Source organism: Colletotrichum graminicola (genome assembly GCF_000149035.1).
Source record: "Colletotrichum graminicola M1.001 genomic scaffold supercont1.5, whole genome shotgun sequence".
In the NCBI taxonomy this organism is placed as follows: Eukaryota; Fungi; Ascomycota; class Sordariomycetes; order Glomerellales; family Glomerellaceae; genus Colletotrichum; species Colletotrichum graminicola.
In genome coordinates this window covers 1,145,038-1,157,428 of record NW_007361009.1, presented here as the reverse complement: position 1 = coordinate 1,157,428, position 12,391 = coordinate 1,145,038, and the positions used below count along the sequence as shown (strand labels likewise).

The 12,391-nt window shown below is 52.9% G+C and overlaps 1 protein-coding gene across 1 annotated transcript; it reads left to right on the top strand.

Annotated features, from left to right (window-relative positions):
- Window positions 1-2,167: 2,167 nt before the first annotated feature.
- Window positions 2,168-3,964, top strand: GLRG_02669 (F-box domain-containing protein; the record flags this gene model as incomplete). Its single annotated transcript, XM_008092678.1, has 1 exon — window positions 2,168-3,964. One exon carries the CDS (start codon window positions 2,168-2,170, stop codon window positions 3,962-3,964), a length of 1,797 nt encoding a protein of 598 aa, XP_008090869.1.
- Between the last annotated feature and the right edge of the window lie 8,427 nt (window positions 3,965-12,391).

Below are 12,391 nucleotides of genomic sequence, written 5' to 3'. Positions count from 1 at the left end.
TGTTGCCAGCCTCGTCTTAGCTTTGAAGGTCGTCCGTATGGTGTACCATGTGAACAATGGATACAACATATTCATTACACGCTCCCAGACATGTCTTTTAGCCCAAGTCTGGTCGTGTCGGAGATTGCACAACATCCTTGTGGCCACACAGAAAGTTATGGAAAGTGGCCGGATGAAATCTCCTCAGTATATACTATACTATGCTCCATTTGTCCTGTTGGAATCGTCTCTGGATGTCCCAACATAGGAAAAAGTATAACGATGGAACTGCCGGTTAGATGGAATACGTCGTTTAGACCTAATATGCCTAGGTGACGTCCACTTACTCGCAAGAACGTGATATCCGAAAGTTGGAAACCTACCTATACTGGGCCACGCGAATTTCCTTCTACGCCTGTCACTTCTCCCAACCTTTCGTAGACGATCCGACTCGATCCAACTGCATGAAGTTCCAAAAGTTAGAATACCTGATTATAGGCATACTCCGGACTTGCTATGCAGACGAAACAGTACCCAGCTCAGTAAGCCTGTTAGTAGGTGTATGCATATGCAATCGCTCAGGCTGTCCAGATGGCTGGGCAAGAGCCGGTCACTGAGAAGTACGAATAGTCGAGAGAGACGAGGCCATATCCACTGAAAACGATTCATTCATGCCGCCTATCGTTCCTGTCTGCTGGCTATGAATACTAAGATAGGGGCGATTACGAATAGGTGAATATACGCATGGGAATTGGTGAAAGAGGCACGATAATTATATGAGGGGAAAGCAGCGATCCGATGGCACCGTTAGCCGTATATAGACACCCCGAGTCTATTCCGACAGTGATTCATGTTAGCAAGCCTGTAACCATTTTCTTCACCACGCTGCCAAGGTAGCACTAAACTGAATCCTGAAAAGATACACATCTAACACACCTCTTATTCTAAATTCTTACAAGATATTTTCTTTCCGGGGTGACTTCAGGAGCTGCTTGTACATGACCTGGAGAGTGATATGGCCACCCAATTTGCTCAAAGCAGCGGACTTGCATCAGAGGCAGCGCCACCACGGCCCTCCGTAGCATATAAATTGTCGCTGATGACATTGTGTAAATACATGGATTTATCTAACCTAGGGAAATATCCAGATAGCTTGTGATGAGGAATATTTTGGCACACCCTCAGCTCGTCTATAGTAAGCCTACCATGGCCCGACGCCCTGAAAATGGTGGTCGGGCCATTCTCGTGAGAGAATACAAGCTTTCACAATCATACAGTATGTTCAGCGCTAGTTTATTGCAACCTTATCTTGTGCAAACTTAGCCATTTCCTCCATATTCAGTACCAGCAATGTGCTCTGATTATGTTTGAGCTCTTGAAGAGTATAGAGCCAGTTATGTTATGAGCAGATATAAGCAAAACAATCTTCTTCGGTAAACTGCACCTTCAACCGCCGCAGCTGGAATCATCTCTGCTTGGATAATCAGGATATAGTAGATATGTAAAGGAGTCTGGATAATATGGCGCGGCGGCTTGCCATGTTCGAGATTCTCCAAGGCGCAGAAACCTCATGTCAACGCGCTCAAGTGGGCCAGCTGAACAATACCTCTCAGCTTCTTTCAGAGACCCCAACCAACAGCAGATGCCGCTTTCTCCTTCATTGCAGCTAAGAAAAATATTCTGGACCAGACGGAGAATGAGTAAATGACCATCTCAGCTAGCCAGCTGCCCGTCGCCTATCAACGATCAAGGATACTGTCGTTATCGTCCTGTGTTCATTTTGAGTGAGCGGCTGAGAATGCAGGGCCTGAACAGTTCTGGATAAAAAATGAGCCACCAGGGTATTCACTTGGACCGGGATATTGACAAAGGAAACTGAGTGGATGACACGGACGACAACCTTGACGAGGGCAGAGGAGAAGGAGATATGTAAACCAGCCCTAGTCGTGAGCCTGTGCACGGTTGCTTACCATCCATGTATCCGTACCAATGCTTATCTTATCAATGACCGCATCCTTGATCTGCCGCAGCTCAGCATCGTTCAGCTCTTGGCCACTGCGACTCAGCCACTACCGAGTCAGACACTTGATTGCGACTTCTTAGAAACAGCTGTCGCCCGCGGCCATTTTGACGATCCGGCAAACGACAGAGGATAGGCTCCCGAGGGAGTCTTTATCCAAGTCGGAAAATGCAACGCAAGAGGCAACACCCTCATGCCGGCACAGCCGAGCCACTGTCTATCTCCAAACGGCCGCGCTTTACCTCATCGCAGCAAACCGACACGAATTCAAAAGTCGAGAGCAAGCCTGTTTTTGCAGACAATGATATCATTTCATCGCTATCGGATGAGATCCTTCTACGCATACTGTCTTTTTTGTCAATCTCAGATCTCCTGGGCATAGCACCCGTATCCCACCGCTTCCACCGCCTTTCCTCCGACTCGCAATTATGGCGGACGCTGTACTACCGCCGTTTCGTCCTGCCTCGCGCCTTGCGAATACCTGGCTTCCGCAACGGATCCGCTAGAGAAAGCACCCGAGTACATTACTCTGCCAGGCGAACGGTCTGGGCCGACGGTGGCTGGGGCCGAACAGGGGGTTCTGGAGAGTTTGTGGACTGGAAGCGTCAGTACAAGCTGCGCCATAACTGGGCCAGTGGGAAAGCCTCGGTTGAAGAGCTCAAAGTTGGAGAAGCCCCATCAGCTTCCTCGGAGCCGCGGAAGACGTTTGCAAAAGTGGTGGAAGGCATTGCCGTAACCGCCGACAGCTTCTCTGGCCTCCGGGCGTGGGATCTAAAAACTAGAGAGCCCGTCGCCCAGATTGGGTTCGGAGAGGGATCAGACAAGACGATACCAACTTGCCTTGCTGTAGACGACCAGTCATTCGACAAAAAGACGCTCGATGTCTTGGTCGGGTTCCTCGATGGCAGTTTTGGCGCTTGGAGACTTGACCTAAAGGGTGGAAGGTTTCTGAGCCGGTACAGGCATGAAAAGTCTAGCAATGGTCGGCTGCTTGAGATCGCCTACCGCCATCCCTTTGTTTTGACGGCAACGGAATCGGTTCTAATATCTTTATACACCTTCGAGCGGCGGCCGCCGACTGGCAACTCAGTCATCCAAAGAGAACAAAACGAGACAGCCGTTCCCGAAGAAAGCGAAACGGATGCCGGCTCAGAAAGTGCAACTCTCCAGGAATCCGAGAGTGAAGCGGAAGAACTTCCCTTTCTGGAGGCCGGAGCAAAGCGGAACAACATACAGGCCTCAACCTCGCTGGTTGCCCCGATCCTGCTGACATCTCTCAAATCGCACACATCGCGAGCACCTTTGGCTCTTTCAATTCGTCAAATGGCTTCATATGTAATCGCATCTATCGCCTACACATTCTCTACGTTGGAGGGGTGGTCCATCGGGATCCAGGATCTTCAGATCCGGTCCCAGAGCGTAGGCGGCTTGACTTCGTCCTCGGTTGTGTCAACTCGGTTGGCCTTCGCTGAACCTGTCAAGGCTTCAGGATCAGCCTCAGCCTCCTCAACGCCCTCGGTAGATTCCCAGCACCCCCATCTTTTAGCTCGGAATTTCGATGGCCCAAAGACACTATGTTACAGCCACCCGTATCTCCTCGCCGCGATGGCTGATAACACCCTGATCCTCCATGTTTGTACATCAACTGCGACTACGCTTAATGTATCCCCAGGCATCCGCTTGTGGGGCCATACGTCAGGCATCAGCGACGCGGAAATTACTGCGAGGGGCAAGGCTGTGAGTGTCAGCTGCCGGGGCGAGGAGATCCGAGTTTGGGAGCTGGAAGGACGCGTCAGTGGTAAGAGCATCGAGATACGACCAAGTCCAACTGTAAACGAAACAGAAGTGACACCGGCTCGCTGGGACGACCGGCGCAATTGGGTGGGTTTTGACGATGAGATGGTCATTGTTCTGAAAGAAACCAAGGATGGCAGAGAGAGCCTCGTGGTGTATGACTTCTCATGAATACCTCCAACGAGGAGTCACAGTGGTGATGGCGTGCCTTAGGCTACCAACTGCAAGCTTCAGACGCGTCACTAGGCAGCCGCCATGGTAAATTGACCTGGTAGTCATAATGCCTAGAGCCTCCTACTGAGCATGTAACCAGGCTATAGGTGACTGGAATCAGATACTTGGTACTGAGGTGATCACATCAAGACATTGAAACATTCGTGGTGATCTGGTGGTCCTGCTACCGCTCGTGGAAAGTCGAAGAGCTCCAGTGGGCGCTACGATATATACGCAAGCAGTCAGCTGGCCAACGCGAGCCTACACGTCCCTTGACGAAACTCGGCTGGCCATGCTTCGACCTGGAAGCATCTGCCAAGTGGACAACATCTGACGCCTAGAGCATGCAAGCCAAGCTGATGAAGCCTGTGACCTGTTCATTTTGAATTCGCCTACCCTCAGAAGCAGAATCACAACCCAGTATACAATGAACCCTCGACGGCACGGCGGGGCACCGGCAGATTTCCAACCTAGTACGTGTATTCAGTCTCGATCTTCTTTACACTGCTGCTGACGCAACGCTGTCATTTCTCCCAAGTCACGGTGCTTGGTGGCGACCAAAGTGATACAAGTGCTGGCGAAGGACTCGATCCCCACGACAACTACGAGGCGTGTCGTGGCTCCGGCCCTGATCACCAAGTTATGTTGTTGAAGCAAGCTCAAAACAGGCGCCACTAACCAATGGGAAGCGGCGTCGTTATCGACAAGTCTCCAGCCATTGTCTGGAGCGTCGTGAAGTACCAATCCATGGCTTGAAAGCAAGGTTCAGGCCAATGCACATCAGGCAACGATGCCTATTCCTTCCCAGGGGCCTGCCTGCTGTTGAGGATGTGCTTGGAACTCGTGCAATAGACGAGGACCATGGCCACTTGTGCTCAAACTCACGCCGACCAACCCACGTAGGGACAAGAACGTACCAAAAACTCGGGGTGTACAACGAGGTGCGAGAGGAGTGCTAAGCAAACCCGGCCTCTCGGGCACCAAGTTGAGAGCAAAACACGGGACTTGCAAGCCGGAAGTGAGCGTCCCTCTTCGTGAGTGGCTTGGTAGCGTAGCGGGTAGCGCGATTGCGCGGGATGGGGTAATTCATGCATCTACGCTCCTACTGCGCTGATAACTTGTTGTGTGCACTACGCATGGATTTCAGGCATTACCAGGATACCCGATTGGTTTGTTGAAAGCCAGGAACAGCTGACAGAAACCCAATTTCGACTGAACTGGCGACGACACGGATAAATAGACAATATATGAACATTACCTTGCCTTGCACACAGAGATTCTTCCCGACTTGGTCTTGAACGTCAAATGTCCGTTATCTTGCACAAAGGGCCTGGTGCCAGCCCCGAGTCCTTGAGTTGTGACTGTCGAGTAGGTGGTTGATGCGAGTCCGTGTTTCTTTTTGGGTGGAGTGAGGAAGAGGAGTCAACCCTCTCATAACGAAAGGGAATTGCCATGTCGTACCTAAGGGGCACTTCACGAAGGAAAATGACCGCGCAAGTGAATAAGGGCAGCGGTGTGATTGATAAGATTAGATCCGTTGAGGCAATTATCCATGGCCAAGACATCCTTCGTTGGGCGGAGTATTCGCGCGTCCAACATTCCGTGAGATACCCCCATCCCCCCATCGAGGATCAGAGGAGCCACTTATCGGCATCGAACAAACATGGAAACTTTCCACTATTCCATGAGCGCAGGGCAGGGCAATGAAGGAACTTATTGACTCCTTTCCATGGGCCATGGGCCATGGGCCATGAGCCATGAGCACTACATAATTCGTCCTGGTAGGGGGAGGGGGTGAGCACAGCAGATGAATTTCCGACCGGCAGTCCTGCCCTGCCACTGACTGTTAAGGAATCTAGCCCCCCCGTTGGCCCCCACTGAGTCCCCGCCCGAACGTGCTGGATCAGGCAGGCCGTTTCGTCTACGAATGGTATATTACCTACGATGTACATTGTATGTTAGGGGACGGGGAGGGGCGCGCGGGGCACACCCCTACATGTGACTCGTGAGAATGCCCCTCATTTTGCAGGAGCACTTGAGGAGAAGATAGCCCGAAAGGAGGGGTGATAAGGAACCCGAATGTCGTTATCGGTGCTTCCCTCCGTCTCTCGATGACGGCTGGGGGTGGACGGGCAGCGCGATTGACCAAAGCCAGGCCAGAACATTGATAGGTAGTTTCGGGCCCAGAACTTGACGCCGGGCAAAGGTGAAGCGAGGATATGGTCCGGTCCCGTTCGAACTCAAGGCCATTCCCATTCCCATTGACCGCCATCTTACCCCGCCCCTCCCATTCTCCCATCTTGTCTGCATGACTGAACAAGAAGCTGGGTTGTTTGTTGTCCCTTGTAGAGTTTCTCGCCTTCGTCGGCAGACGCAATTGCATAGTGCACCGTCGTATGGAAGGAGCGAATACTGTGTGTTTTGGCAGATGGGTCAAAACGACACGTTTGACATCTGGCGGGGGCACGGGCATGGGGTGGATTGAGAAAGCAGCAAGTACCTACTCTGTCATAGGTACCCAAGTGTGAGCGGCACAGAACATCATCCCCACCGACCCAACCCACCAAGACACGGCGCAATTGCTACGGTCCCAGCCATGTTCAGGGGGGGTTGAAGGGATTACCTAGATGGCAAGACGAGAGAGGTATGATAGTGTAATGTAGTCTCACCTGAGATTTGCCCCCTCGTGATCAGCTCAGTCACGTAGCGGTCGGTGGGAGAGCCGGCTCGTTGAAGGAACGCACGCTATGGCGACAATGCAGCGGCGAGCTAACGGTACCAGGAGGTGTAGGATGTGGAAGAGGTGGACTCTGGAATTAGAGAGGCGGAATCGGCGCCAGAGCGTTGGTATCTCCTCAATCCAGCACCGAGCGGCGCGGCCCTTTCATCCCCACGAGACCACCACCACCATTTCCGTGTTCCGTAGCGATAAGAAGGGGGCTTGGTGTAGTCATGTGGCCAGCTTTTTCACTGGAAGGGTGTGGTCGTTTGCCATCCAACTGACACTGTCCTTCCACCAGACTGAGACTGACAAGAGGGAACACCCCGAGAGTCTGCCATAAGCTGGTCGCTCGATGGGTTGCGTTGCATCTCTTCACCGTCCCAACCTGTGTCGATCGTAAATGGCAGCGAGGATGAACCATACCAAGACCAACAACCATCTGAGAGGGTTCAGTGATGTGATGTCCCGTGCTGCGGCTGCCACACTACACTACCTATTTACTTGTGTACCTTCCAATAGCGTTCGCTTCCGCTATCGATAAGTTTCCGTTAATGGCCGATTCGACGACAACCACCCTCCCGCGGGCGACAGGAATTCCATCAAGTTGATTCGGCCGTGACACCATCGGACGTTCTGCTTTCTAGACGGCCCGCTCTAAACCTCGTGGCATTTTCTATCCTCGGAAGCCGCACCTCGTAACCCCGGTAGAATAGGCAACTAGCAACGGTTGCACGTCGATGGTGTAGCTTGCCGAGACCTCCTTGCTCATCGGTGCGGCGTGCTCTATTGCTCCAGATGCGTCGAAAGAGGGCTGTCACAAAAGGCGGATAAAAAAAACCTTGGGTATCCTCCTCATGTTCTTGTGACGAGTAGGTGAACAAAGACGGGGGGGGGTTCAGCCAGCTACCTAGCCCATTCGGCGGCGAACAAGCATTAATTCCACTCAAGCCTCGGATAATCCCACCCACCAAACCAAAAGCTCTCGTGCTCGGGACTCCAGAACGAGACGTGGAAGCCCCGAGGTAAGTCTCCCACGTTTTTCAGGCCTTGATGTTGGATTTGCCGTCATGCACTACTCAACACATGACATATCGAAATGTGCGTAGAGCTGGGTCGGGGGGGGGGGGGGGGGCAATGGAATCCGACAGACTATAGGTTATCAAGATCTGTTGGGTTCTCCTTGGGCTGATTGTGCGGAACTCTCTGTGCTGCTCAGAAGACGGTCAATTCCCTTAGAACCAGCCGAAAGGCAGGCCATGCGCCTTGTGTGTCACCCCATTCCGGCTGATTCGGAACACCTCGGACAGGAATTGAGATGCATCCTGCTCCTTAGACGTTGTGGGCAGCGCTTTGGACAATTGCACCGACGGAAGATGTCTTACTGAGTGGCTCAGCTAGGCGTCAGCGATGAACCCACCGGTTCAAGGCGGTGCCGCTCGTTCATCCGGAAAGTTCGGGAAAAGGGCTTTTGTTGCCCATTCCGGTCTCCAGGCTTACAGAAGTCTAACATGTCGTCATCTCAATGGGGATGGCGAGGATACTGTGCCCGCCATGAGACTGGCGTCAAGTGCCCCGCCATTGGGGCATAAAGTCCGAGCAGCCCAGGTTCGGCGGCCAGCTGGAAGTGACCGGGTGAGCCTGGTATGTTGGATACCAGACAGCTGAAGGTCGCGCGAAGGAAGGGTGAAATCGCATCTGTAAGCTGGAAACCCGCATGCCCTCACCCACCCCTGTTGGTTACCGAACCTCTCGCCAACAGCTGGACGCATGCCCAATACCAGCCTCGAGCAGGAATGAACTGCTGCAGCCGTCATGGTGCATGTCAGTTGCACGCCGAGATTGAGCCGGCGGATGGGGAAATAATTGCAAAGAAGCCATGACAGTTGTGGCTGTACCGTCGTTCAGCAACCCTCGGGCTAAGGGAGTGGGTGATGGCGGAAGAGGATGTTTAGCATGTTTGATGGAATCGCGAGTTGTTATGAGTGAAGGTGATCTGGATTGACTGCGATCCAATGCAGGGCCTGGCTGTGGCCAGAGTGATCTGGGCTCGCATTTCATGAGCGGGACTGTCCTGTAAAGAGCATCTGATTCCAATTCGCCTGGGGTTTTGAACGGTGAGCAACGGTTTCCGGCAACAGGATGGAATCCATCGAATGTCGCAGAAGCGGCCTTAGTTACTTCAGTCTACCAGGTCCGTCCGCAAGCCCTACCTAGCCAGGTAGGTACGCTTGAAGCAGGCTGTGAAGAGGTGTTTGTTTATTCGAGATACCACAACACGGATGACAAAATAGAACTCACCTTGCCTTCCTTGACCAAATAAAGACCTGCGAGAATTACTAGAAAGCGGGAGTTGCATATTTGAAAGGGCGAGGAGGGGGAAGGGGGGGGGGGGGGGGGGCGTGAGCGTACCTGGCTACCCAGCTGTCGTACCGATACTTGTAAGTCTTGCAGAACGCACGGAAAGGGATCCAGGATACCCAGATACCTGAGGGAAGGTACTTGGCAGACAGCTAGGAATCCACTTAGATCCCTAGACACCCGTACGATGGTATCCGTCCAAAGCAAAATACCCCATGTCAGATATCTTACTACGTACTCTAACACTCACCCCCCTTACTTATTTCAGTAGCGAGCATTACAGTACTGTATGCCAGCCTAGCCAGCTGGGCCGCGAGGCGATATTACATAACTGGGGGTTTTGTTTTCCCCTGCTACCCCTGTAGATGGCTCATCCTCACGTTTTATCGATAAGTGGCGATCACGCTAAGCCAGAGCGGGGATGAAGTGTTTCGGCTCAATGCGCGGCAAGACCAACGAGAGGCCGCCTTTTCGGTTGCTTTCCCATTCTCCATCGTCCAAAGTCGCTTTCCTTGTGACTCACACACAGTACACTTTGCCAGACCTGCCGTCAGTGACCCAGCCGGATTAGGCACGACCGGCGAACTGATGAGTTTTGTATTTCGTAACTCGACGTACATGGAAGAGTCATTTGGCCGCGCTCTAGCCCAAACCCAGTCGCCTCGCTACCCTTTCTTTACAGTGTACCTTCTTCTCCCACTTGTACATGGACTTGCACTTGCACTGTCCTCTTCGGGACTGCACAAGCACCCTCGGTCCATACATGTGTCTGTCGTCGACTTGTACGACTTTGCTCCCGTCGAATATGGGCCCTGGTGCTTATCAAAACGCAACCTCTCGACTTAAAACGTATGGCGGATTTCGGAAGACCCAGGCCAAACGATTCATTCATCAGACTCAATGCTAATAGCATGGACGAAACCGGAGGCCGCCTGGCACCAATTCCGCCTCTTCATGCCGGTTCAGCTTCCCTCACCGCATCTCTTCCATTTCTTCTTGTCGTCAACAGCCTGGGCCTTGGGTGCCACTTCGTTAAGCACTACTCCTCCATGTTTTTCATCTGGTTGGTGGCCCCAACTTGCCACCCGTTCTCAGAGGCGGAGCAAGCTGAGGTTGACGTTGTCTACTTGTAGGCAGGCGACTGGAGTATTTGATGCGCCTTGGGGCGGTCAATGGTCTACTCATTGGTCAATTGCTCATCGTTTCCCCGTCACCTCTCATGCTTCAACTTGTGTCATCCCGTTGCCGATTGCCTTGCCACGCTTCCCGCAGCGACTGGCATCAAGAAACTCTGTCTGGGCCGAATCAAAGGATTTCACACAGGGACAAGGGCCTGCGAGCCCGCCTTACGGGCCCCGTTCACTAGCTCGCTGTCATCCACTCCGGCTACCTACCTTGCTCGAATTGAATTTGCCAACAGCGTTGCTCTGCTCGCCTGCGGCCGCATCACATATCGATCGTAATTGGCCTCGCCAGCGCTACGCCTCGCCGGATTGCGTGGGCTAGATCTATATCGCTTGGAATGTGCACTTGGCTGCTTTGCCATTGTTGTCCTGCAGCAGCGCGTTGATCCAATCTGGAATTACACGTGTGGTCATCGAATGCGGCTTTGCTCCCAATTGGGTTGTCCATGAGACAACTGGCCTCTCCCGTTGGCGTCGCGTCCATGTTGTTCTTTTAGTTGAAGAAGCGGTTTCGCGGAAACCAACGCAAGGTACTTTCGCTCAGGATGTTGGAAGTCCGAGAAGATGGGATTCAAGTCAGGCATCCTATGCGCTTCGTGCACTTGTTTGGGCTTCTCTACACTACCGCTGGGTCAGCCCCATTGGATTCGCTGCCTACGTTCAGTTGCATGACCATCAGAGGGCAGTGAGCCGTAGCCATAATTCGTCGCAACTATGTTGCCTGCCGACGAGGTTGGCGGTTACTGTGCTTCTTTGACATCCAAGCGCCGCAGAAGGTTGGGTTGGTAGTGTCAGAAGAGACTTGGACTCAATTTGTTCTCTGTCCCGAGCGTTCTGTTCTGGTATCGGCGGGAGGCTAAGTAGCTCGTCACCTGGCTTACACGCCTGAGGCGGTGACAGGAGGATATGTAGTACATTGCCGAACCGACTCTCAAGTCCCCACTGGCCGCCTTTGGAAGCAAAACGATACTCCAGCTTGGCTTCGTTTCTCATGCCGTCCCATATTGTGTTCATCCAGGCTAGGGCAGCCCCCGCCCACCCCGCTGAACCATCGACAATCGCGGCGTAGCCTCCAAATCCTGCCGCTACAGCACTGCTCTACCTTCTTCTCATCGACACGGACGGCAGACTCTAGATTCTGTGCTCTACTCTCGTAGCCATAGGGGGCCCTTGTCTTGGGTATCGATTAGGTATCGATCCAGGGAATCCCGCTGCGACAGTACATTAGAGATTCTGCAGCTAGAACGGACCCATCTAGCCAAAGGTAGTATTAGAGCAGTCGGCTTAAGGATGTCCCCATACTGTGTTCCAATGCTCATAAACTCCGATGCTGATTGGCCGTCGAATGGGTGAACAAATGACTTCGGTTTGAGACCTAGATTGCCAGAATGAGAGACAGCCTGTCACCCGCCCACCCCTCTTGGCACACACACACACACACACACACACACACACACACACACACACACACACACACACACACGCGCGCGCGCGCGCGCGCGCGCGCACCCACACCCAGCCTGCCGTCAGATGCACTGTTCGTGGGTTCATTCTGAATAGGCATGCCTCAAAGTGTTGACCGTTTGTTGTGTGAGGGGTGGGTGGGTGATTGCTTGGACGCCATGACGGGGGGAGGGGGGCGGTTGGGATGATGCGAAAACCGGTGAACGTATTGGCATCAGGTAAGAGCGAAAGGACGCAGTGATGGACAGGGACAGTTCTGTTTCCAAGGAAGAGGTGGTCAATTCATCCTTGAATGGCTCAACTGATTGTCAATGCCAAAATTGCCTCTCATCCGTCGAGCTGGTAGCACGGCTATTGAACATTGAACTGGACGAGACCGGCATGCTTATTTTCATGTTGATCGCATTTCTGTGGCTCGATATATGTCGACATGGTCGTCATGGGCAGAGAGCCAACCAGAAAAGCGGTAGCGCTGTGACGGCGGCTTCTACACGTCGAACCAATGGAGGGGCAGCGGGGGAGGGGCACAGCGGCGGCACGGGCTGGCTATTGGGTCAATTGACGGCGACTTTTTGTGGCAGGCTTTGTTCGCAGCACCACCCACAGGAGTCAAATGTACATAGTACATATGTTTTCCCTGCATGTACACTACATGGG